Source organism: Apteryx rowi, unplaced genomic scaffold (assembly GCF_003343035.1).
Source record: "Apteryx rowi isolate R43461 unplaced genomic scaffold, aptRow1 scaffold_460, whole genome shotgun sequence".
Lineage (NCBI taxonomy): Eukaryota > Metazoa > Chordata > Aves > Apterygiformes > Apterygidae > Apteryx > Apteryx rowi.
The window spans coordinates 229,559-255,617 of NW_020450717.1; the positions used below are offsets into that span (position 1 = coordinate 229,559).

Below are 26,059 nucleotides of genomic sequence, written 5' to 3' on the forward strand. Positions count from 1 at the left end.
TTGCAATATAAGATGACCAGTTCTTTTAAAAGCTTTCTGGTAATTAACCTGTTTGGTGAGAGAATACATCCTAGTTAGTATTTTTGCTAAGTACAAAAGTTTTGCCAATTGAGTTGCATGCTTTCCCATTTGCACGCTATTTTTGTAACCAGTATTATGTCAGTGCCTGACTTTTGTAATTAATAGAATCAGTAAGAGCACTAGTGCAGACACAGTCTTACTTTTATACTGATGCTTTAGGCTATTGGACAGAGTTTGTCTTCCAGATCTGTGTGTGTTGATGAGAAAAATAAGAACCTCCTCCCAGCTGCTTGTTACCATCCTCCTTGTACACTCTGCTGCTGATGGAGATCTGTCAGCTGATCCACTTGGAGACTGTTTAGGCTTTTAAAATGAATACAAATTACTGGCAATAATGCAAGTTAGGGAGTGGTAAGCAGTTGAACTGGCAGATCTTCGAAAGTAATAAGGCAGGAAAGAAGAGGAGGGTGGAAAACAACTGAGAACAGGCCAATAGTTTTTAAGGAAGTTTCCTACTCATGTATCTACCCGAAGCATGAAAAGGCAGTGGAACTCTTTCTCCTGGTTGTGCATTCCTGTTGCTACCCCTATATTAGTAAAAGTATGCATGGGATGAGTTGAACAGGGAACTGATTTAGCCGTTTGTTCATGTGTCCTCCTCTGCCTCCAGCTTGCAACTTTGTTAGTTTTCTCATTGGTTTAGTGCTTGACCATACAAATTCCAGTGCTGGATCTTGAGAAGAACAAGAATATATGGCAGGGGAGAATGGAACCAGCCCTGTTCAGTGGGAGCCCACACTAATGTCAGGTTAAAAATTGTGGCATTGCACTCTTGGTAATGATGCTTTGGTTTTCCATGTGGAAAGAGGTTTTACAGTACTGCCATAGGTTTAAATTATAATAAATGCACCCTCAGCAGGTGTTTGGGGTGGTGATCATAGAACTCATCATGCAGTTGTAATGAAAATGTTGCAATGTATGGGTTCTGGCAAGGTGGAAAAGTTTGCAAAATAGGGACTTAGATTCTAAAAAAAAGTAGTGATTAAAAAAAAGTTAATGTAATTTAGGAGCCTGTGATCTTAACTGCTGTGTTTTGGTTTTTTTTTTAAAAAGGAAATTACAGAAATCTAATATGATAACTAAAACTTCTCTGTACTTCTAAAGATTTTAGGCAATGGCCCCTGGAAGCAAATTTAAGAACTCTGAATTGATATTACCATGTGAATGGGAAGAATGCTTCTTTATAGGAAAATGCATGGAGGAATTTTATAATCACATTGCGGAACACTTGAAAGACTATCTACAGCATCCCCTGGAAAAAGCAGGTCATTTATGTCTCATATGTCACACAGATTATATTGCAGTTTTGAAGACTACTTCCTAAGCTAGGATATAATACTGACTTCAGTTCTGCCTGCACTGCAGACCTTCATAGCTTTTTCCAGGCCCACATGCATGAAGCCCTCAGACAATGGCTTATATTTGCTTTTTGCTTTGCATCTGATTGTCCTTGATTTTTGTTTCTGTTGATAGGTATTACTAAAATAGAGACTACAGAGGTGGTGTCATGAGAACTTTTACTGAGAATTTTTTTATAAGATTAGGGTCTAAGTATGTGTACTTTTCTAAGACAGATTTTAGAAAATTATTTTTGAAAGGCAGAGTTCTTCCTTTCAAGGAATTGATCAGGTGCTTAAGGATTTTAAGTTTWAAGTAGCAGTTGTAGGAATCTTTACAGAGAAACAGAAACTTTTACTGTTTGTGCAGTAACTRCCCTACTTGCATACATACACTGAATGCTTGATGGCTGGTGTTATATTTTGCATCTAATAGGATTAAATGTACTTAAAAGGAAAACAAAAAAAATCCTATTCTGCAGAAAATTATAGGCAGTCTCTGTGGATGTAATAGCAATAATATACTGGTCTTTTTAATATAGCTCTTTTGGCTGTTGTGTATCCTGCTCTTTATTTTTAACACTGTAATCAAGTGTAATTACAGGTGTAGACATTTTAATTATAGGTGAATGAGTTTTAATTAAAGTTGAAAAAAATAGAATTGGACCAACATTAACAATGTCTCCATGACCTAACCTGAAGAGTGTCATAGTGTAAACCTAAGAAAAATATTAATTTTTACCAATTTTTCCTGTTGAATCTATGAATTGTCTTTCTGCAAAAAGTTGTGTTTTAAGCTGTTAAGTACTCTAGTATTGCTACAGTTTTGAAAAAATGGAAAATCTGTTTGCCATTGAGATTTGCAAGCTTTATCTACTGCATTATCAGTAGGTAGCAATTATCAGCTTCTCTGCTAGGGTTACTTACAGATCATGAGGTTATGACAAATGTAAGTACTAATTAGCTATTGGTAGTCTCACTGTTGTAGCGCACAATTCCAGATTTCATGCAGCGTTCTGCAAAATGTTCTTTCTTTCTTTTGTTTAGAGCAGTACCAGTGTTGGTGGAGAAGTTGTGAATTTTTGGCAAAAGATCCCCGAGAGCTGATAACGCATGCCAATTTTCACAGTTACCACACCAAACTGAAATTCATAGGCTCTCAGTTACGGGCATTGCACCACAATTTGCCAGCATGTTTGCAGAACAACCATAGCCAGCATCAGTTACCAAGGACCTCAGACGAGTTTGTTTGCCACTGGGAGAATTGTGATGTAAGTGAAATATGTTGAGATATTAATAGCTTGGTTTTTTTTTTTTCTTTTCCTAACTTTACCTTAGTATTCCTTGGATTTGGCATCAGGAAATAGAGAAGTTTCACTACTGGGAAATTTTGCTCAAACTTACCTCTAAATAGTGTTTCCCACTATCTTCATAGCTGATATATCTTAATCATTATGGTAGCATTCACCAAATGTAAACAACATATTTGCATAACATCTGGGACCTCAAATTCAAGTTTTCTTTCTCTTTGTGGTGACTACAGTGATCTTTTCCACAAAGATAAAACTTTTCTTGTATTTTAACAGCATGCTTGCAAACTTGGTAGTTAATAGAGAAGGTCCAAAGAGGTTTATTATTTATTCAAAGAAAGCTGACAGAATATGTTATGTTTCCCTGGCCAGTTGGAAATGGGGCGTTTTTGTTTGTTTTCTGGCACAGGGTGATATCGGATATTTGCAATAAGCCATTCATCTTTAAGTCTCATGTTCAAATATGGCCAAGATTGGTTTCAAATGGTTTGTATCCTGACCACTTTTTGGTGCCCTGTACTAAATAAAATGATTATCCATTCAGTTTCAGCACTGCTATTTCTATATCAAATGAGCACAGATGATTAGCAATTGCTATGTTTTTGTCTATGTTAGCACTGACTATATAAATTTCTTTCTACTTATTAGAGATGTTCTTTCCTGGTCAAAGTGGGGTCATATTGATATGACATTATAGGGGAATGCTTTCTCTGTCAGAAATTCTGCTCTTTTTTATGGCCAGAGAGTATTATCTTTGCATCCACAGGACTAATACCTTGCTGGTGGCATTTTCATATCATCTCCTTTTGTTTAACTATCGAAGAAGATAGATTTCAGATAATCTTCCTCGCTACTTCTTTCTCTAAAATGAGAGACATTGTTGCCTTTACCCCTGTCTGGTTTACATTATTTTTTTTTCATGTGTTATATGTGTTTTCGGTTTCATTTGAGTTAAATGATAAAACTGAAAACAAAATAAAGTGATACTCTAGAAAGGATCCAACTGAAACAAAAGTTGTACTGTGGAAATCAAAAAAACAGTAAAATTCAAACATTTTGCACGCCTCATATGGGCAAATCTGATGTAGTTTTAATAACACTGAACTATGAATTAAAAGTTTTACTTGTTTTGAAAAAGCAATGTTTATGAAAGGCCTTTCATCCTTTTTCCTTCTGTCTCTCCAGGCCTTTCAAAGATACATGGGTTATCATTCCTAAATCCTATATTTCTTTTATGACTTTTTCATATCAAAGGTGTGGTAAAATTAATTTATGACATCGACCATGCTAGTTGAGGTTGTAAACAAATACTTACAAGGTTGAAAATATTTCCATGCCAGGGAATGTCAGATTGGTGGAGCTTCACATAGGTATCCCTCATGTATATCCCATTGTCGAACTGGAATCTGTGTAATGTTTGAATAAATACACTGAAATGATGGAGTGAAATTCTTTTTGTTCTCTGATGGTGGTAACAGCCTATGTTTTGCTAACCTTCCCCTTGCTAGATCTAAAGTTATTTCCAGTTTTCTCTTAATGTTTCAGTTTGCAGTTTGTTTATGCTACAGCATACATAAAGGTGAGTACCTCCTAATCTGTATGTTATTTCTGGACAGAATATATCTCTTTTGTCTGTTTTGGCTGTGAATTTAAAATATCTATACTCATAATGCTATGATATCTCTCCTTTTTTTTTCTCTAAGTGAAATAAGAAATTACCTAAAAATCTGAGATTGATGTTTATAGGGAAAGGTGATAGCTGCTGTTGACTCAATCTGTCAGAAACTCTTATTTCTGTAAATGGAGGCTTTTATTCACTGTGGGATTAAGTATGGATGCTCCCCATTCTCTTCTTTTTAAAGCTAAAAGCCCAAGCATGTAATACAGAGCATTATTTAACATTTGTCAGTCACACTACATAAACAATCCATAACTTATGAGATTTTGATTATGTCTTATAGCTTACGGAGGTCATCTTTCTTATAGTAATTATTTTTTAATTTATTAATGCTTTTTAATATATACTGAACAACCCTGACTTGCATATTGCTATGTTGAGCAATTTATTTAAAACACAAAGAAGTTAATATTCAAAACCTTCCAAAATTTGATTTAGCTTGGTCTGACAGTGAACGCAGTCTTTTCAAAAACATGCTTAAAAGAGGAAAAATCTTTACATTAATTTATTTCATGTTCCACTTTTCATTTACGTAAATGGGCAGTTTTGGCTGATGGAATACTTTACTCTGTAGCATTTTGCTAAATCTTTTTATACGTGTTTTTTCAAGTTCAAACTATGTTGTGAATTTTATTAATTAAAAGAATGTTTCCCAACTCAGTAGGCAGGCTAGACTAGACCCAGAAGGTGGGGTAGGGCACAGTGAAAGAAAAGAACTTTGAGGGCAGGGAAAACTGCTTACCTTTCCCACCCTCCTGCAAATATGTTCCCACAGTTATGAATATAATTCTCTTTGAAAATCACCTATACTGCCCTGCCGACTTTTGTGGTGCTTCCTACTGTGTCAGATTTCGTCTCTCCAAAGGTAAGGTTACTGACTCAGGCAACAGCCCCAAATCTTCTCTGCTATTTATGTATAAAGAAATATTCAAGAAATTTAAGGCAAAACACTTAAAGAGATGGTGGTCTTTAATTAAAGTGTGTTTAACCCCCATATGCTTACTCTCATTAAGGAGTGAAGAGGCTTTCGGTCACTGTCTGGCTCAATACCTTTAGCTGATTCACGTTAATATGCCTGTATGTTTTCATATACACAAGACCTTGGATTTCTCAGATCATGTTTCAAGCCCTTCAGAGGAAATAAGGGCTTGTCTTCCCCAGGGAGCTATTGTGAAATACACTGGAATATGATTTTAAAATGCAGCAGTTTGTATTAGCTCCTCATGCAAATGCTCTGTTCTGCACAAAGAGTGCCTTTTAACAGTTTAGCTTAATTCATTCTCCAAGTATACTAGGATTTGGATGATTAAACACAGACAATACTAAAGAAATACTTTTTTCACTTAAATTTCCTTACCAAAAAAAAAAGTTCAAATTTGAATCAGCTGTACATTATCTGCAATGGCAGTATTAGCTTCAGGAGCTGCATTTGTTTCCACTTTCCCCTCTCTGGTGTTTTGGTGCTCTTTAAAGCCAGATCAATTCCCTGACTCAGTTCACTGTGTAGCCTTACAAATAATTGTGCTGGTGCAGCAGAGGGGGTGGTATACTGACATAAGGGGCTAAATTATTGGGAAGTGAGAGGAATACTTTAAATTGCCACTGATGACAGTCTGCAGATGAGTGACATCGTCAGTTGCTGGGAGAAGATGCCATATGCTGTCTGCTTTCGCTCTGCAGGTGTGGATTTTTGTGGAGTGAAGAAGCTAATTAAGGTTTAGTCCCTCTTGTCACAATACTGACTGGTGGAACGTTGTGTCCATGACACAAAATTCAATCTAATCATTGTGCAGCCTTCCCATTTCTATTGGAATTATCTGTGCTGCCCTCATAGACTTCTGGGTGAACAGAAGCAGGTACAAATGAAGGAAGGAGAGAAGGTAAAAATATGTGAAAGCAATAAATCAAAAGAAATACATTAAGAGACATACTTCCCCTGTCCCAAAGAATGGGTAGCATTCACTGGATTGGTCTAGACAAACTTCTAAACTACTAGATGGTGAGTCTAAATTCAGGACCGGGTTTGTGTAGTAGCGACTGCGGAAGGTTCCATATATTTGTAATGGATGTAATTTTCTTGTGTTGGGGTCAGTTAATTAAATGTTACTGCAATATTCACTGGTGTTTGGTTTCTTAAAAACATTTCTTTTAATTCTCTGTTCCTGTCAGTTAACTTCCTGCCAAAACTATCTTGTTTTCCCCATACTTCTCTTTTGTTTTTAGGTTACCTTCAATAACCCAGAGTGGTTTTATCAACATGTTGCTATTCATGCCTATGCTACTGAGAAAGAAACTATTACAGATCAGAAGAAAGTTGTTTATTGTCACTGGAAAGGTAGTTCACATACTGAACTTCAATTTGAGAAAGTATTTCACTGCAGTGTTTCTCATAGAATTCACTTAGTGCTACACATTGCATAGGAGCATGTGAGATAACTTTCCCAGATGTTTTTCCATCTATCTTAAATACTTGCAGAAACATTTGTATTTTATAGGCTACATGCTTTAAGTATAATAATGCCTATCATTCGTGGGACTGAACCTCAACTACCAATTGGTCTAAATTGAGGAATGCCAGCAGTGAACAGGGTCAGGTTTCTTCGTAATTCTGCCTGTGAGTGACAGCCTAACATACCCATTCAGACAGACTTTTCATTTGTATTCTACCACTCAAGACCAGGGATGTTTCCCTCACAACCATTGGTGGTGAGCTTACTGTCTGCTTTCCCTCGTCTGTTCCCTTCATATTAAGTGTATCATACCTAGTGCCATCCTGGTTTCTCTCAGCTCTGTGGTGAGAAGGAGCATTTTTAATGCACTCTCTGACCAAGTTGCTAGCTACTTTGTGTGCTACGATTATTGTCACTGCTTCATCAAAGCTGATGTTCTGCCCTTGGCTCTGTTGTAGAAGCCACATTCCATTGGCAGTCTTTCATAGCAAATGCCTTTATTTTGACTAAGGGCTAAAGGATGGATTGCAATTTGATCTGCACATCAGTCAGTTTCAGATCTACAAAGTGTATGAACAAAACCTCTCAAGCAGAAAAGGCTTCTTGCAGAAAATAATTAAACAATTTGTTGGACTCTGGTCCTGGAAGAGATAAATTCTGTGCTCACTTTTAAATATGTCAGTTGGCTATGTCTTGTAATGTGTGTTGACAAAGTCCTGGTTTGATCTGAATTGTCTTTGTGATCCCCTCCAAGTGTGAGTCTTCTCAATTCATGGGTTAGAGTTACTTTTTGGGTTGGTTATTCACTGCAATAATGGCAGATTCCAGTCAGTGGATGCAAGGTGACATCATTTTGTTCCTTTGCCCTCTCCAGGTCAGGTGACAGACTTCTGAGGGTTTTTTTTGGCTGGGGAACTCACTGCAGTGGCCTGACAGCATTGAATCTGTAATCCTTAGATGAGCAAAAAATACACATCAGTGTGATCATAGCTTTAGAAAACATATAGACAACTAGGACAGCTGAAAGGACTCTAATGGTATAGCCTAAAGAACAGAATGGGGGAAAAGGAAATGTGGWAGAGGAATATGGTATGTCTTCAGATATATTTAACAAAAACCCTGCTGTTAGGAACAGGGAAATCATCTGTTCTCCATGTCTGTGCTGGAAAAGATAAGTAATGGGCTTAAGTTAGATATTATGAAAATCTTTTTAATGGGGTGTGTTAAAGTACTGTGCAGGTTGCCTGTGGAAACTCCAGAGTTTCTATCACAAGGGGACTGAGAAAACCTCTTTTAAGACCAAGGTGTAACTGATCCTGCTTCAGAGCAAAAGTATGGGTCCTGGGTGTTAAGGGGTCTATCTTACAATTCTGTGATCTTAACATTTAGAGTGGTATTACACATTTGAAAGCAGCATGCAGAATCATAATGTCCAGGCAGTGAAAGACAACTTTTTAGCCCCAACCCAAAACTTAAAAAGCAAGCACAGTCAAGCAAGATCTCATCCCCTCTGTGAGGAAGCAGTTGATGTGGAGCTGGAACAACAAACAAAGTGCACCAGTCTGCAGTGTTTTTTCCAGGGACCCTCAGTACACCAGCTAGTGGTCTGAGTTGGCTGGTTTGGGTTTGTGGGGGGAACAGCAAGAATGGACTGTTCTGCAATGGAAGGCAAACAGGGAGCGAAGGGTGACAGTAAGTCAGGCAGGGGCAGGGATCTCACTGGCAGAGCACAGTCCCACAGTACCTGAACAAGAAGAGCGGAGCAGGTCTGGATGATGTTGACCAGGGTCAGCTACAGCCCAGTGATCACCAAGTCCACAGCAACAAGGCAGGTCTGAGGTCAAGTCAGAAGTCCAGTCAGCAAGTCAGGGTCAGGGTCAGCTGGGTGCAAGGCCCGGCACAGCATACCTACAGGGTAGGTAACTGCAGCTTCCGAGCCAGCGAGCACAGGGTGCATGAATGGAGGCCTCAGATGAAGCTTCTCACTGCTCTTCCTCACAGCTTCTGTTTTCACAGAAGTCTGATTTCAGGTTACACAGCTTCACCATATCAGAGTGGACATTGAGCACAGGCAGCTAAACCCCTACATGTGTGGGGCAGAAGAGATTGCAGAGGATTACAGAGAAAGATGGTTACAGGCTGGTCAGGGCAACTGGAGTCTGTTGGTATGCTCAGGGCTCTGACAGAGTTCACAAAACAAGACTGTAAGAAGAAGATTCAGTCTGATATACTGCATATCATGTTTTGAAACTGGATTGAGAGACAGAAACCTTTGTGTTGCACAAGAATTACTGGTCTTCCAGCTCCTGATCTAGATGGTTCAAGGTCTCTGTGGGACATAGTCCTTGTTCCATGGCCTCTCCTGATCAGAAGAATTCTGTACACAGTTTAGATGAAGGAGACATTGATGATCCAGTTTCCTCCTCATAGGTGAGGTTTTAGGATTTTCTTTGTCTTCTGATGAGGAGTCTAGGGCTCTGTCCCTTTATTGTTAGTCTGGAGCTCAGGAATCCTTTCCAGGAAGTTTCCTATATTCTACCTGTTGGAGTAGATGTGAATGGTTATCAAGGTTATTGCAGTCCTGCTCTTTTACCAGAGAGAAAGTCCTGATGAATAGTAGAAAAGGAACTCATAATACATGTAGTTGGTCAAATGGACTAGGTGAATACTCTTTGCTGAATGAATTTAATATATTAATTTCTTAGACCTAAGAGAATCCAATGTGATTGATTCACTTGGCTAACATTTTCATGCATCATCCACAAAAGAATGTTTTGTCTTTTCCCACCTACTGTTCTTTGATTTGAATTTAGTCCTCCTGACTCTTAGGAGTCTCTAGTTGGGTCCTGGTTATTCACTTTTCCAGAAAGGTAGCTTTCTTCATAGCCATTATCTGTATTTGCTAAGTAGATGAGAGACTCATGGCTGCTCCCTCTTATGTGATAGGGTAGCATATTCCTTCAGATCTATCTGAAGTTTTCTCCTGAAAGTAGTTCTTGAGCTTCCTTTAAGCCAACACATTAACCTCCTAGGGATTTTCCCCTTATGTCTCACATGTCAGTAGCCAGAGCTTTCTTCTAGTGCTGTTAAGACTAGTTTGATATCTACAGGACCAGGCTGTTCCTGAGCTCAAGAGATCTGAGGACATGGCTATTTATTTGCAAAGATTTTTTGGTGGATAGCTGATTGTTTGTGGTTAACCAGCATGTAAATGTGTATGTGAAGACAGAAAACGTGAAGATAAAAAAAAGAGGTCAGTAAGCGGAGTTCTTCAAGATGTATAGTTGACATGTAATCTCTACCCCATCTTGTTCACCTGTTTCTCTAGAGACTATGAAGATTGCTGGAGTTCTGTAATGGGGAGGCAACAGAGATAGTGATGAATGCTATCTCAGTTCTACTATATGAACATATGTGTGGAGTTAAAAAAAAATGTGACATATGAGGATGGAAAGAACAGGAGCATGCCCTCTGCAGATTCAAAACTGGAAATTTTTCCTTTTCTGTAGGAGGGACACATGGCCAACATATCCTGAAGAATTCTAATTACTGACAAATAATCTTTGACTTTGTAATGGACATTTGTGGGATTAAATGCCACATAATGTTTGTAATAGTGATAAATTGTTTTTTTTTTCCCTAGAAAATGCTTAACTCTGGGTTTCTAAAAATATAACAGTAAGCCATAAGTATGTACTAGCCTTTTCTATATCTACTGAAGAAAAAGTAAAGTACTCATGTGCAGCTTTTCGTTTAGACTGTTCCGGAGTATTTAAAGGAAAGCACAAGCTATGGGATCATTTAAGAACCCACACACAAGAAAGAGTTGTGGCCTGTCCAACTTGTGGAAGAATGTTCTCCAATAACACTAAATTTTTTGATCATGCAAAGAGACAAGTTTCAGAAGATAGTAAGTGGATATGCTTTTATTTCTTTTTATATTTCTTTTAAGAGATTTTCATTGAAGGTAGCTTATGATAGCGTGCACATGTACATTTAATAAGTATTTCTATTTTTCATATAAGTCAATTGCTTGACAACAGTGTTGACTCTAGGAAAGCAGTTGTTTTCATAAATCATGGAAGTTCTCTTGACTTGGCTGTTCTGTGAATTAGTGTAATGAGCGAAAGCAAAAGAACACTCTTAGATCTGTGTTTCAGAGGAGAAGCTATTCAACGGGCAGCTGTGGCATTGCACTGCCTCTCTTCCCTCTGTGCACAGCATGGCATTCCACTGACATGGTGAAACTGCCTATGAATGGGAGAGGCTGTTGATTGTTGAAGAGAGAACTTTCACTAGAACTAGGTTTGAATTACAAAATCTCTGCAAGTTATCCCAATGATCATTTAACTACTTTCAGAGCAAAGTATTTTCTTCATCAGAACACTCCCTATCTCAACAGACTGTATATTGGCGTACTTTCCTGTATGCTAAAGAGGAAGGGAGAGGTGGTTGTTTTTTCTGTTTTTAAATGCTTGAAATATGTTTAGGAATTGTGGAAGTTTTGGTGATGGGAAATATGTACATTCTAGGTAACTGATATATAAGAGCTCAAATTTCAAACTGTTAGTGTTTTTGAACAGATTGTTATCCTGTTGAGAATAAAATTAAATTACTGATAAAGAATCCTTTTCATTGAGCCTAAACTAAATTTTCTTCTTAAGTGAATTGGTCATGGAAAGAATACTCAAACTGTCTCAGTGTTGTGTTAGTTTATTCACCAAATCGGCAGCTATAGGTAATTAATTAATATACCTTTAATTAATTATTTGAATTGTCACTAAATATTCTCTATTTAAATTCAGAACAAATATTGGCTTGCCAGAACTGTGACAAGCACTTTGCCAATGAAAGGCTGCTACGAGATCACATGAGGGGACATGGTAAGTTAGAGCTTTTTAAAATAAAATACACTTTTCTCTAAGTCATCCTGAATAGAACAGGTTTTGATAGACTGCGGAGTTAATAAGGTGTGTTTATATCAGCTGAGAAATTAATATACAGAACAAGAGGAACTGGGTTACAGCTGCAGGAAAGCAGAAGTTTCATTGCCAGTCTGTCTAAAGCATGGGACTTCTTCATGCCTTCTGATGAAAATGTTTAAGGGGCTTTTCTATGTGGGCTTTTCTACTTCCCATGTTGATGCTTATTCTTCATTTGAATCCATGTTTACTTGCTCTCACGACTAGGGGCATGGTTAAAGCCAAAGCTATGTTTTAACTTGGGGTGCAACTTTGCTCACTTTGCAGTACCTAGTCAGCCTCATTCAAACGCTGTAGTCCTTCACTGACCTAACCGCAGTCTCCCTGAGATCCCCAAATTATTCCCACAAGTTATACTACAACAGCTGTGACTTGCTGGGAAAGAATCCTAAAGCATCGGAGCACAAGGAAACATGTGATACTGCTCTTAGATGTACAGGAAATGCAGAAGCTGTGAGGTGGATGTGACTTTGCCTTGGGAATAGGGATATTTGAGCCATGTAGCCAGACCTGGGTGCCAGTCATTTGGGCTGTGTAAACATAGAGGTAGCTTTGTACAGACTCACTCAATCAGGGCAGAATCTACTTTTTAGTTATATTCTTGAAGAAAACCTGATTTTCACTGTTTGCAAATCAATACCTTGATGGTTAACAACTATGTATTTGTTTTGGTATTTACTGTGAGCCACTGGTGCAGACTATGTTCATATGTAAACGGTTTTATAGTTGACATGGATCTGACTACTTTAACTTTTTTATTTTTATTAGAAAACTAGAAATTTTTGTTTTTTGTTTACTAGATTAGTTTTCTTCCTTGATGTCAAGATGGTTTCAGATAGAAGTTGGAATCTGTTAAGGGTTTTTTGTTTCTATTAGCTAATGAAGCCATTTAAATATGCTGATACTCTTAATTAAAGCATAACACACATTAAAATGAATCTGATATATTAAATAAAGGACATAGCAAACTGAACTATTTGTTTCTGGTCACTCTCGCTGCCCCTAAGCCTTTGTCATAGGTGGACTGTGCAATGTGCCCTGCTGTCCTGGTCCCCTGATAATTCAGACCATGTGTTCTGTCTGCATAGCCAGAGAAAATCAGATGGTGGATGGACCTAGGAACAAGGATGATGTGAACCAATGTCATGTCCCAGTAAGCCACAGGGAAACAGCTGAATGTGAAATTGGCTGAGAAATCTGGGAACTATTCCTAGGTCCAGCTGTTTAGGCATAATTTAAATCCTTTAAGATATTATATCCTGTTACTTACCCAGTTCATGATTCAACATTCTTTAAAAATTTTGGCAGCACGCTTGTCTGTTAGTGCAGTCACTTTCAGATTCTTACCCCAGCATACTTCAAATAGCTTTCTGGTGTAGATAAATATTGAAATTTTCTTTTAAAGAGGTTGCCTACACAGAAGAAATTATTCTGAAATAAGCTGTGATATGAATGCAAAGTGCTGTAGGTATTCTGAAATCATTCCCCACCTGGGCACATTTACATGTCAGAAAAACAAAGTGAACAGTTTGTTACTACCATTTCAAGCAACTGTTGAACTACACCAGTGCAGTTTTGCAGATTAAGTTATTCCAGACTAGCTTCCCACATGAAGCTATTTATTTCAGGGGAAAATATTGTTTTTCCTGATTTAAGATAACCTGTGAGGAAAAGTATCTATACAGGAAGCAATTCCAGAATAGTTACAGCACATTATATTTACTTCTTTTTTTGAGAAAACATGAGCACTTCAACTGCAGGTTTTTCACTGGCCACCTGTAAAGCACTGGGCAGATGATGAAATAACGTGTTGTTTCAAAGTCCTATATATATAACAGATTTTGTCTGCATCCTCAACTTTTTTTATTGAGACTCTTCCCATTGCACTCATCATATGTAGCAAAGCAAGCATTTCTTCGGCTTAAAAGGTTACAGTCCTGCCTGCCAATTTGCTAGAGGTTCTCCCCAGCTCCAGAGTCAGCAGAGCAAACCTGCATCTCTGCCTCAGCCATTGCAGTTCATAGTCTGGCAGCTTAGCAAGCACTTACCACTATTATGCTTTAAGCAAATATACCCAAGTGTGAAATGGGGAGGTGGAGCGCAGACGCTTATTCCTCCTGCGACCTGTTTAGAGTGGTAATATCTTAAACACTAGAAGCAGATTTGCCAGTGCTTGCCTGTCAGAAGGCCTCCAGACAACATCCACCTTTTAGGAATCCTCCCAAAGTGCCAAGAGCAGGAAGATAATCATCCTTTTTATTAGAGCCTAGAGAGTGAAACATGATCCTCTACATCTTTTTCCCTTACCTTTCATATTTGGAAAGTAGTTTGAAACATTTTAAGATTGACCACTATTTGACTACCATCTTTGTTATGTCTCCATTCCATTTTTAGCTCCTCTTTTTATCTGTATGTTTCAGTCCCAAATGTATTACAATCTGTGAATTTTAATACGAGTTTTCAATAAATGTTCCTGTCATATGCCATAGCAGACTGAATGTCTTGGTGAAGCTGTGAGACAGAATTGAAAGCATCTTTCTTTCTACAGTTAACCATGTTACATGTCCACTTTGTGATATGGTATGCACAAGTGTCTCCTCACTGAACGCACACATCAGATTCCGACACTGTGATGAACGTCCTTTCTGTTGTCATCTCTGTGATAGCGGGTAAGAAGATTTGAGGCTTGTAGCTAAATAAGCAGAACTGTAAAACTGAGTTAGTGTTTTATATAGGTGTTAGTAAAGATAAGAAAAGTTTTCAACCACTAAAACTCTTCAATGAAGAAATCTAATAGATCGATGCCTTCATCTGTTGAAACATAGCTCATGAACTTCTGGTACAAATAGGACTGATGTGTTAAAAGGTAAATTTTCTCAGCAAGACTATGTGTACTATCAAATGGTCATCATGACAAGTTGAGATGTGTAACAATAGTGTCTTAAACTGTGGGTTTTGCCATTCTAAATGATTGCTGGCTGTTTCCTGGGAGAGTCACAATCTTCTCCGTTGAGCGATTCTCCTGTCAGAGGCTCACTATACCTTTTGCTGTCTTGTTCTGTGATTTTTTTCATGGTGGTTTCTTTTCTGCTTTCATCATATGAATGTTGTGTTAACAGCAGTGAAATAGAAAAAAAGCAGGGTTGTGATGCGATAGACTAAGTTGCATATATAAACATTGACAGAATTATGTATGACTTCAGCAGAGAAGATGAAATGTGTGCTGGAAGTGGGATAAAGTGAACAAATGTGTAAGTACATTTGTGTTTATATTGTGGGTGGACAGAAGGAAATAATCTGAATTTGTAGACCAGAGAGGATGAAGTGACTGTTCAGCTCATGGACAAGAATTTTCTCTGTGTGACCGGAGAAGAAACAATGATGCTTTGCAACATGGCTGGGAAAAAATTACCTAGATTTGGACATGGTATGGATGTGTGAGAAGAAAGAGGGAATGGAAAACGAAACTCGGAGCACATCAAAGAGATGTCTGTATTATCCCCTTTTCACAGGTGGAAAAACTGAGGTAGAGAAGAGAAATGATTTACACATGTTGTGCTTTCACTTGTCATTGTCAGAGCCAAAAATTAGTACCTCCCAGTCCTAAACATTAACCACAAAACTACTCCTCTGTACTATTATATCTGTTATTTGTTTTACCTTGTTTTTAGTTTTAAGAACGCTTATGATCTGCATAAACATGTTGAAACACACAATGATTCAGATGCCTACAGCTGTGATGTTGAAGGATGTGGTTTTACTTCACGGACTTTACAAACTCTGAGGCGGCATTACAAGAGAGCACATGCGGTAGGTATATTAAATAGAAGAATAAAATATATTGCTATAAATGAGACTGAAGTTTCAAATTTATGTGTGTTTAGTTTCATGTGAATGCATGAAATATGCCATTTAGTCTCAAATCAGGTATTTATTTGTACGTATTTTTAGGACTCTTGCAAGTCTTATGCAAATACTTGACTCATGCTTACCAATAGATTTTGAGTGCTTACCATAGGTGCATGCAGTTGCATACTCAGTCTTGAATTCTGGCCAAGCCCTTTTTTTTTCTTTAAATTAACATGTTAATCCTAATCTGCAAAATCAAAATATTTCAGGGATTAAAATCCAATGTCACCTTTCTCCTTACATTGGTACTCCACCCTTAGAACTAATATTTCACATTAAACCAGAGAAACTGCAAAAGGTGTAAAGCATACCATGCTTTTAGTCAGGCAAGTCTTTGGCCACAGCATTAAAATACATTTTTGGCTGCTATAGTTTGTGCACGTTTGTTGCCTGTTTTTTCAACTTTCTGAGTTACAATCACCGCTGTATTATAAGCCGAGTATCTTTTAGTGGAAGCTATGTATCACACTGTTATCGAAGACATCTGCAGTACTCAAGGCTGTGCAGAGAATTTCCACGTTCACTGGCATTCCTTAAAACTTTTCCTAAAACCCACCAAATTTTAAACTCTTTAGGAAATTAACTTCGAAAAGGTTTTCAGCTAGTTAGTGTGTTTTCCGCCTTTTCAATGAAGGATTTTTTTTTTATCATATATATATATATATATATATATATATATATATATGTACTAGCCTTAAATGACTTTAATACCATTTCTTTACAAGAGTGATGGTATTCTGAAATATAAATGCCACATCTGTCAGAAATGTTTTTCCTGGAGTTATACATTGACCCTACATCTTCGAAAAGAACATAAACTCAGCTGTCGTTCTCGTTTCAGGTATGTTAGCAGTAGATTCTTGTTCAAATCATAAAGTAAAATTGTCTTTTCTTCTAGATTTTGTTTAAGAGGATCCAAATATTTAATTAAATGCTGTCTTTAGTTTGGTCCATCTTTAAATGTTCTGAGCATAAAACAAACTACTTTTAACATTTCACTATAGTGACAGAAAGCCTAATGTAAAGTTGGCTAACCCAAGAAAAAAATTTTTTGCTTTTATAACTTTTGCCACTGGGAAATTCTCTTAACCTGTTTTTTTGAAAGAAATTTGTTGATGCTGTAAGTTGTCTCTACTTAGGAGACAAGCTTTACATATCAACAGCTTTTGTAGTATAAACAAATCCCACTCTCCATTTTGGGATAAAGAAATCTGACTAATAAAATATAATTATGAATAGATATCTCTTCTTTTCTGTTCAGTGATGTATATTTGATTAAAAACTACTCATTGAAACTCTATTGCAGTTGTGTCTTCGCATAGTGTGTCTTTTGTTTGATTGCCACCTAATACATAGCAATCTGATTCAGCATTTAATTGTCGACATTTCCAGTTTCGGCAATCTAATTAGATGTTATTCTTATTTTCTGCTGTAAAAGCTCCATTTTTAACCTGTGTTTTCAGTATTTTCAATTTTATTCCCTTAGATATAAAGAAGATGATGAGGGGTATGTGAGACTGAATGTAGCAGTATGTAACGCTGTTATGGGTTTAGGTCAGGCTCTTAATAACAAGATGGTAATAAAGAAGTCTTCGGTAAGGCAAAATAGTTTTGCAAGAGAAAGAGGGGACTCTTGCAAAAAAAACACTTCAACTGTAGAAGTACATTTCACACAACTTCAGCCATGGTCTCAAGCTACTGGAGAAGATGTTCAGGTAGAAACAGAGACTTCTATAGAGGAACCTGTGTACTCTGAACTTCAAACTGCTGTACAGCTATCTGAAAACTCTTCTACTTCCCCTAACGGTGATGAGGCAACACCACTGAATGCAAATGAAAAACTAGTAGAAATTGAACTGGGCTTGGGAATTCAGATAGCTTTTTAGAAACCAGCCTTTTTGTGGATTTTACTATGAAAAGCATACTCTTCAGAAGAGGTAGACATTTTTTAAACAAAATATATAAAAGGAGTCTGCACTGTTGTCAAAATATTGTATATAATACTGTGTGGTTTTTTGCTGCTTTCATGTTCAATTATTTTAATATGCTTAGAGAATATATGCAAGATGTGCCTAATATTATGYACATATATTACTTGCATTAATAGCCCTTTGGAAAAGAAAGTTTTAAATTTCATATATTCATAGAACATATATATGGATGTGTATATTTATTTATAAAACAAATATAGCCCTTGCGGAAAAGCATTGAGCCAATGCACTAGACAAATAGTTTGAACTAGTAGGTAATACATTCCACTTTTTATTAGCTCACTATGTTATTTATTAGAAAACAGATAACAGCTTGTGAGATATATATATATATGTAATAAAATCTACAAAGTTTTTTGTCAGATTTTTTAGCTTTATTTAGTGACTTTAAACATCTTTCAACAGTTATTAGAAAGACTTTATTATWATAATGGGCTTTTAAGCTACAATGCGTTGTTAAATGAATACCTTAAAGTAGAAAAGGTTACGTGTAAATAAAATAGATATTCATAGAGCTCACTTTAAAATTTATATACCACTTGGTATAACTGAAATTTTACAGTTGTTGGGTGCTGCAGGTACAATGACTTGAAAGAAAATGAAAGATAGTGGCAGCATAGTTAAATGAGCCTAACTGTATTTTCAGAAATAATTCCACATAGCCATGGTTATTCTGACCTGTTAGGTTCAGTGCTGGCAAAGACATTTATTTATTTGATTCTTGTATAGAGGTTATAGTCAAAAAGACAAGTATCTTTCATCACAGTAAAAATGAAAAGCAAATATAACATCCAAAACATTTTTTAAGTCAAGAAATGAATGAGCTTTCCAATTAAAATATGTAAGACTTGTACACGTGAGAAGGTAGTATTCAGCCAACTAGAAAATTAATTTACAATATATTAGCTATTACAAGCTAATTTCCCTTGACGACCCAGAAATATTCTCTGAGAATGGCTTGCTGTGCCACTGTGAAAGCAATTTGCAGCACATACTCAGAGCAGTATTGCATCATCATCATGTACTGAATGCTCATTTCCTTACCTAGACAAGCTGATACTAGCAGCCCAGGATAAGCAACCCAACCTGCAAATGGGTGAGTCCCCAACCAGCATAGAATGGAGTGACTCCAGACTGGGAACAGTACGAACAAAAATAGGTCATCTGAAATTGAAGTGAGCTTGTCATGTAACTCTGAGGCAGCCAGGGATTCTGAGACGCCTTTATCTGGAAGGATTTACACCATGCAGTTTCTACAGAAAACTGTCCCCTCATTCCAGCGTAGTCTGAACTGACCCCCATCATCTAACTGCCTATAGCTGTTGCATCCCAACTGTGAGGACATGCTAGGCCTGTGTGCCGGGCTAGAGGCACGGAGGAAGCAACGGCTTATTCCCTCTCCACGCAACAGCTGGAAGAGCACAGCATCCTGTCCAGGTGCCTTGGGGAAGGCCAGCAGCAGTATATGAGGTAGTGGCATCAGCCATCCGGTCCGCTATGAAGAGCTCTTCTTTAACTGTCCTGACTGCCTTCTCCCTCACTGAGGGAGCTGGGCACAGTTCCTGCTACATTTGTTGTCCCAAATAGTGTGAGGAGAGAGAGAGCTGACTGAAGGGGCTATGCCATTCGCTTGAGTTGCATGATGAACTGGAGTGGGGCTTGCTGGAGGAAGCCCTTGGTGACTCTTCTGACAGCATGCCCCTGCCTTCAGAGAACAGGCTCGCTGCCACTTTGGCCTCACAGCCTAGACCAGGTTGTCTACAACATTTAGCAATTTTAGCAGGAGAAGGAATAAGGCCCATCACAATTACAGACAGATTAAAATTAAAAGGCAGTAAAATTTTCCTCCCATAGCTGTCCACCTTGTTGCTGTCTTGAAAGTTCCTGACTTGAAAGTTCCTGCTTTGCAGGCAGCTGAGATCTTTGTGCTCAGGTTTTAGTCTTATTAAACATGCTAAGCTCTAATTTGTGGCAATTCAGCTGATGTTTCAAGAGCAGTTGAGCCACCTGCGCGGTGGGGACAGGCCAGACAGATGTGGGTGGCAGCCTGATTTTAATCTGCCTTTGTTCATGAATCCAAGCCCCAACCTTTTTAATACTTTACAATACAGGTAAAACTGACTCACGTTTCTTTGGGCAATGAATAGGTACCACTATAGCCTCTGGGATTTCCCCTGCTGAATATCAAAGGCCTGCTACAAACAACAGAGGTGTTAATACTTCCCAAAGAGAGAGTCCTTTATAATGGAAAGTATTAGTCAACCAAAATACAGAGGAGTCTTTTCCAGATCTTCTGTAATAGTTTACCAGAAGCCTCTAATCCATTATCCAGCAATTTACTCTGTTGGGCAGATTCCCCATGCCTGCCTGACTGGGGTTTGCTGCCTTCAGTACAAGCTGCGTTGCAGGTACCAAGGTTAATTTACACAAAGCCTATTCTGGATCAGGGCCTCACATGGCAGATTAAAACATAGTATTATATATTTATATTTGAGCTGTGGAACTGCACTTGCAGTGTAAGGATATGACCTACAAGTTCGTAAGACAAAATCAAGTGCAGGGGCAGACACAACAGAATGATTATTTGTTAAAGGAAACTGATTTCTTGAAAATCATATTTTAAAATAAATTTTCTCAGTTATGCTGTTTAATGACACTCTAGAGCTTTATTCCACTATTGCTTGGGTACCTGCTTAACTTTATTTCACACAAGGGCCCTAGAAAGCTTTCAGCTAACTTTAAATTAAACTAATTTTCTGATCAAATACCTAGTTTAGAATTTATGTTCATATACTTGTTTGTATACAGAGGGTTTGTTGACGACATTGTATGTATTACAATAGTAGTTAGGGACAATGGATTTCAAAGTTGTTTTTTCAAAGTGTTTTTTTCAAAGTTTATTTTAGGATTTGGGCGTTATACTCTTAAGATGGTGGTTTGCATGTACAAAGCCAAATAAAATACTCATCTGAATGAAAGCACTTTGGTGAAAAAAGGCTTTTTTTTCTGATTTTCACACCAAGTAACCAATTATTCATGCTAGTTATTTATACCAAATAACTGAATGTAAACCCATTCGTTTTGCAAACTAGTTCGTGCTCAATTTTTAACATAATTTCGAAGTTGTTTTTTCCTCAGCCAGTGTTGATGTGTCCGCCTCGGTTCTGAATGCCGTTTCGTGGAAGTGCCTATAGAGGGTGCCGGTGGACTGAGCGCTCTAGCTCAACCTGCGAGCTCCGGTGTCACACGCTGGTTTGTGTGACATGGGGTAGGCATTAAGCAAATATCTTAGTCGAACACATACTTTATTCTGTGTTTCCGAGTGAGAAGAAGCTCTGTGAGAAATATAAAATTATGTGCTGGGATTTGTGGGACCCAGCTTGAAAAACAACTTCTTCCTGCGCGCACCAGGTATGAGGTGGATGTGAGTCATTTGGGCCTTGTTTTCATGGAGCCAGATCATCAGATAAGGTTAAATTGCCATAGGTCCATTGGAGTCTGTAGAACTAGTGTAATTTATGATAACTGCGGATCTGGCACGGTGACCTTTGTGTGGGACAGGGCTTGAGCTCTTGGCTTTGGGGAGGTAGAAGGAGACAGCTCGCCAGACTGACCAAAAAACCCTTTGATAATGACCTCAGAGATGGTGCCCTACAGCACAGCTAACAGCAGGAAGAAATGTACCCAAAAAATGGTGGTGGCTGCCAGGAAGCAGAGCAAGACTGAGCTTGAGGAAATTGTACAGAACACCTTTTTGTTCTCAGAAGTTTGAGAAGGAAAATTTAAAAATATGCATTCTTTCCCTTAATACCACAGAAACAACTGTCATTCATTGCTTACTCTAATGTGATTAATCTTTTTTATTTGTATTTTTTTGCTTTACACAGTCTCGCTACCATCCTAAACAGAGCTGATAATGAGATATATATAACTAAGATATTGTTTAATACTTCTCAGTTAAGTTTCTGAATGCAGAGCTTTTATTATTATTACAGAGGAAGAAAGTTAGCAAAAATAGTTCAGTAGTTTCTAAGAAAGCAGTTATGAAAAAGCACATTTTCTCTTGGGAAAAAAGTTGAAATCTGGATCATTAATAAGCTCTAATATTTTGTATATGCTTTAAAGTTTAGCATTTGGGAGACAAGTGGTTGCCCTGCTCTGTTTTTTGGCTAATGCATTTAATTCCATGAATTAAGAGACATGTTAAGAACTATCTCCAAAGTCGACTTAAAGCCCAGAAGCAGTATTTTTCTTACTAGGTCACATCAAATAAAGAGCATGTTCTGTTACTGTCTCTGCAGTGAGGTGCCTGTGTGATCTGGAACAAATTATATGTCTCAGTTCCCTACCTCTAAAAGAGCCCCCAATTTTACAAGGAAGTTACAAGATTTTTATTAAATTGTGTTCTGATTCTGATTGCTTCAGATCTTATGAGTGCTAAAAACACGCTGATGAAGGCCCAAGCATATTCCCCAACCTGTCACTGCCTGACAAAATTAAACCTGTTTCATGGCTTAATTTTGTGAGTTCAATTTGTAAAGGAAATGATTCTTGGGATGCTGAGCAGGCAGGGCTTCCATTAACTTAAGCTCCAAACTAGCAAAGATTCATATGTGTGCCTGACTTTGTGCAACATGAGCAGTCCAGCTGAAGTGTGTAGGTGACTTTAATAGGATTACCTATGCTGTAGTTTTGATTTTATGGGTCTTTTTTCAGTGGAAAAGTTGGTTTAAGAATTCCCACCTTCTTCCTACCTCTCATTTCCCCCTCCAAACTACAGTTTACCCTCTTCTCAGTTGTTCATGGGGCTGCGCTTTAAACCAGATCAGCTAGGAGCTTCTTAAACTGAGTTTGCCACTGCATCTGCTATGATGTGTAATGAATGCTGGCCATCACCTTCTCCTGAGGTAGTTTTCTTCCAGTTCATTTGCTTCCCTGTGTGTTGACATTAATGAGCATGTGGTAGATCAGTCTAGCTCTGATCTGGCTGAAAACTCACCAAGGTGTTTTTTTTTTTTTTTTTAAGTGAAGTAATTGAGCTGATTCAGTTACTGTTCAACCATGTGAATGCTAGTACAACCACCTGAATACTAGTACTAACAAAAAAGGGGACAGGAACATGGAGTTAGTGGGGGTACGTCTGCACGTCCTTTGGTGACAGTGTAGTTTTAGATTGACTTAAGCCAATTGCAGTATTGCACCATTTGTGTATTAAAAGCTAAGCACAGCGTAAATGTTTGCAGAGAGGACAAATAGATGCATTTTTATTTTATCTTTTGAAAAGTCACAAGTTGGCTACTGCAAATTAGTGCTGTTTTGTATTGGCTACTATTACATAGTTGGAATCACCTATCTTTTCACGTAATATAGAAACAAAACATTTTAGCTGTAGTGTGTAGGACAAAGCTGTACTACAATTTGTTGAAGCTTCAGGTTGGTTTACATTGTACACAGCAAGCAACCCTTTAAAAGGTTATCGTTCTAAAAAGAAAAGGCTCAAGTACTGTATTAAATCCTGTTCTCTGATAGGACTAAGAAATGCTGCAAGACAGAATGAAACAGAATAAGGGGAGAGAGTTTTCTTTGCGATGCCACTGCTAATGTATATGCACGGGAGAGAAGTAGCTACACAAGATTGGTTACCTTGGCACAAAAAGGTGCGTTGGATTGACATCATTTGTTTTTGATAAACCTAACGCACTGACTGTTGTTTGTCATCCCTGCTGTCTTCTAGGTGGTTATGCATATTTTTTATCAGAGAACTGGCTGCTCTGGAATTCCCTTGCCACCTTCTTTTTCTACCTTGTAAAGACAAGCTCTGTTGGTGCCCCTTTTCCAGCCTTCTAACATTTCACCAACTAAAATCTGTGAAGTTGGGCAGACAGTCCTCTAAACACCTTAGAGTGAATTGTATTTAGGCCCAGCCCATTCAAAAGCACCTAAGTAATCAAAAGTCTCTTTGACCACCTCTTTTCATGTTCTGTCACAAGCTCTCCTTCACTGCTGGTGTTCATGGAGTTAATTCCCAAATCGCAGTACAGGTCAAAGGGCCTTCATATACAGTCAATTTCTTGCTTAAACTTAACTTTTACTGTCAACTAATTGCAAATTGGGTTTCCTCTATTTTGTTTAGTTTTACAGCTTTTGCCAACTTCCCAGTGAAATAGGAATTTAAATGGTAATATATCATTAGTGGAGTAAAATATTTGGTGTGCCGTTTGGGACTAAGTACTGCACACCTCCAGAAGGTATGCTGTCCAAGGCCCTGGCTCTGCAAATTGCTTCAATTTAAGCAGAGCTGGAGCTCTGCTTCAGTTTAAGAGAGCACAGAAGTCTCCCCACACTGATCCAATTGCAGTTAAGACCCAAATCAAAACAGGAAAAAAATTAGAATGATAGACAGAAGGAAGGAAATGGAGAAGGAAGTGAGATGGAGGTATATCATCAGGTTACACGGGTGGCCTAAGAGCTTGTCTCTACACACATTTATTTCTTATTCCTGATTTATTTACATACAGACATTCTTATTTCAGAGTAAAGAAGTGTTCAGTTTAATCCAGAATAGGTTAAGCAGGAACTATTCCATGCGGAATAAAGCCCTGGGAACAGATTTGATGTCCCAAGTCTTTTTAAAGTAATTAAAATAAATGCTTATATAGATTCTTTTTAAATGGAGCTTTGCAAAGACAAAAAAGAGACTACTGTTATCCTAGCTGTAAAACACTTAGCATTGTCCTCTGTTTGTTGTTTAACTTGCCAGACTAAATGATCACACACTAACTGCCTAGACAATAAACTTGAGTCTGATACTCATTTTTAAAACAAATACGAGCTTTATTAAGACATGATAGGAGTGCAGGTCATGATGCAGACAGCAATAGAGTCTCTTTACCATTATGTTACATACCAAAGGTTGCAGACTTCTTATTTTCAACTGCTGTATCTCAGTGACAGATTAAGGCTTCTTATCCCTTGATCCAAGTCCTGTGGTAGCTGCAACTAGATCCACAAAAGGATTCAGGCATTGAAATCTACAGCTGTGATCAGCAAAACTCCTAATCCCAGAGGCAACTGAAAACCATAGACACATTAGTTTTTGGCAGTATGGTTTTCCAGAGCCCCAAAACGTGGCTTCTGAGCATGCCCAGATACTCTGGTCTTCACCACACTGAGCACTTGCCATCTGTCTCCTAGAGCTGGGCAGGATGTGCAGATTAAGGGTTTCTCTGTCCTTTGCCAGAGGGGTGCTGCTCAGCTGGGGTTCCGAGAGCTGGCTCTGTCTGAAGGAAAAAGGAAAGAATGTAGTTATTGATGCTTCCCTCCCCTTTTGTTTAATAGCTTAATTGTTACAGCTCACCCAGTGTGTGGAGCGCTTGCCTTCAGCTCCATCGCTTTTGCCTGAGGAGGACAGACATGTTGTGCTCCAAGGAGGGCGCTGCGGTCGCCAGCCTTCAGGGTTGCTGTGGCACCAGGATCCCTGCTCTGTTTATGTGGAAGATGGGAGAGAAAAGAAGCTGTGTGAAGGAAGCCACTGGAGAGCTTCCCTGGGAGAAGGGAGAGCTGCCCTTGCTGTGTTATTTAATGTGTATTGTGTAAAGCAAGGATTGGGCCCCAAATCCTCCTCCGTCTCAGGGGAGATCCTAATCGCTAAGGAAAGCGTGTCTCTCTGGGACACTTTTCTGTGTTTTTACTGTGCCTCCTGGAGCAACCGGGCGGAGGAGGAGCACGCGTCCTGTGTGAAGTCCTCTAGGATGCTGTCCCTGGCTTGCCTGGGTACACTCCCAGCGAGTTCTCGCGTGGCTGCGGAGCAGGAGGATCCAGCGGCCGGGTACGGACCTGCCCGGGTCATGATTGCCCACCCTGCGTGTGCCCGGAGGAACTTGCTGCTCCCAGCACTTTGGGTTTCTTTTTCTTAGTAGCATTCAGTCTCGTCTCAGGCAAGACTCCCGCTGTTGCTAACCGTAGTTTGCTTCTGCAAAGGGTGAGGGCGGATTTCACAGAAGTGTATGTTCACGCTTAAATGGGCAGTTTGTCAACCTATGGCTGGCGGTGTGTCAAAGTACACAAACGGCATTGTTGCCGGATTTAGGCACGAAGAAATACTTCGGCTCTTACCCCATGCTGATTAAACGCTATGCAGTCTATAAATATATATATATATATATAGTGCTGAGCTCAACCGAATCAAGCTCTCAATAAGACCGATCCCCCCGGCACCGCACCCGCACCCATACCGCTACCCACAGCATCAGGCTGTGGGAGCCGCTTGGGCGCGGGGAGCCACGACCTGCCCGCCGCGGGGGGCGGCGCGGGGAGCCACG

At 38.6% G+C, this 26,059-nt stretch overlaps 1 protein-coding gene across 1 annotated transcript; it reads left to right on the forward strand.

Moving 5' to 3' along the window:
- Positions 1 to 1,195: 1,195 nt before the first annotated feature.
- Positions 1,196 to 17,633, forward strand: LOC112971899 (histone H4 transcription factor-like). The gene is made up of 9 exons (XM_026077776.1): positions 1,196 to 1,346; positions 2,466 to 2,689; positions 6,630 to 6,741; positions 10,614 to 10,766; positions 11,662 to 11,739; positions 14,387 to 14,507; positions 15,510 to 15,648; positions 16,473 to 16,588; positions 17,234 to 17,633. The coding sequence occupies exons 1-9, from the start codon at positions 1,196 to 1,198 to the stop codon at positions 17,631 to 17,633; spliced, it is 1,494 nt and encodes a 497-aa protein (XP_025933561.1).
- The last annotated feature ends 8,426 nt before the right edge of the window (positions 17,634 to 26,059 follow it).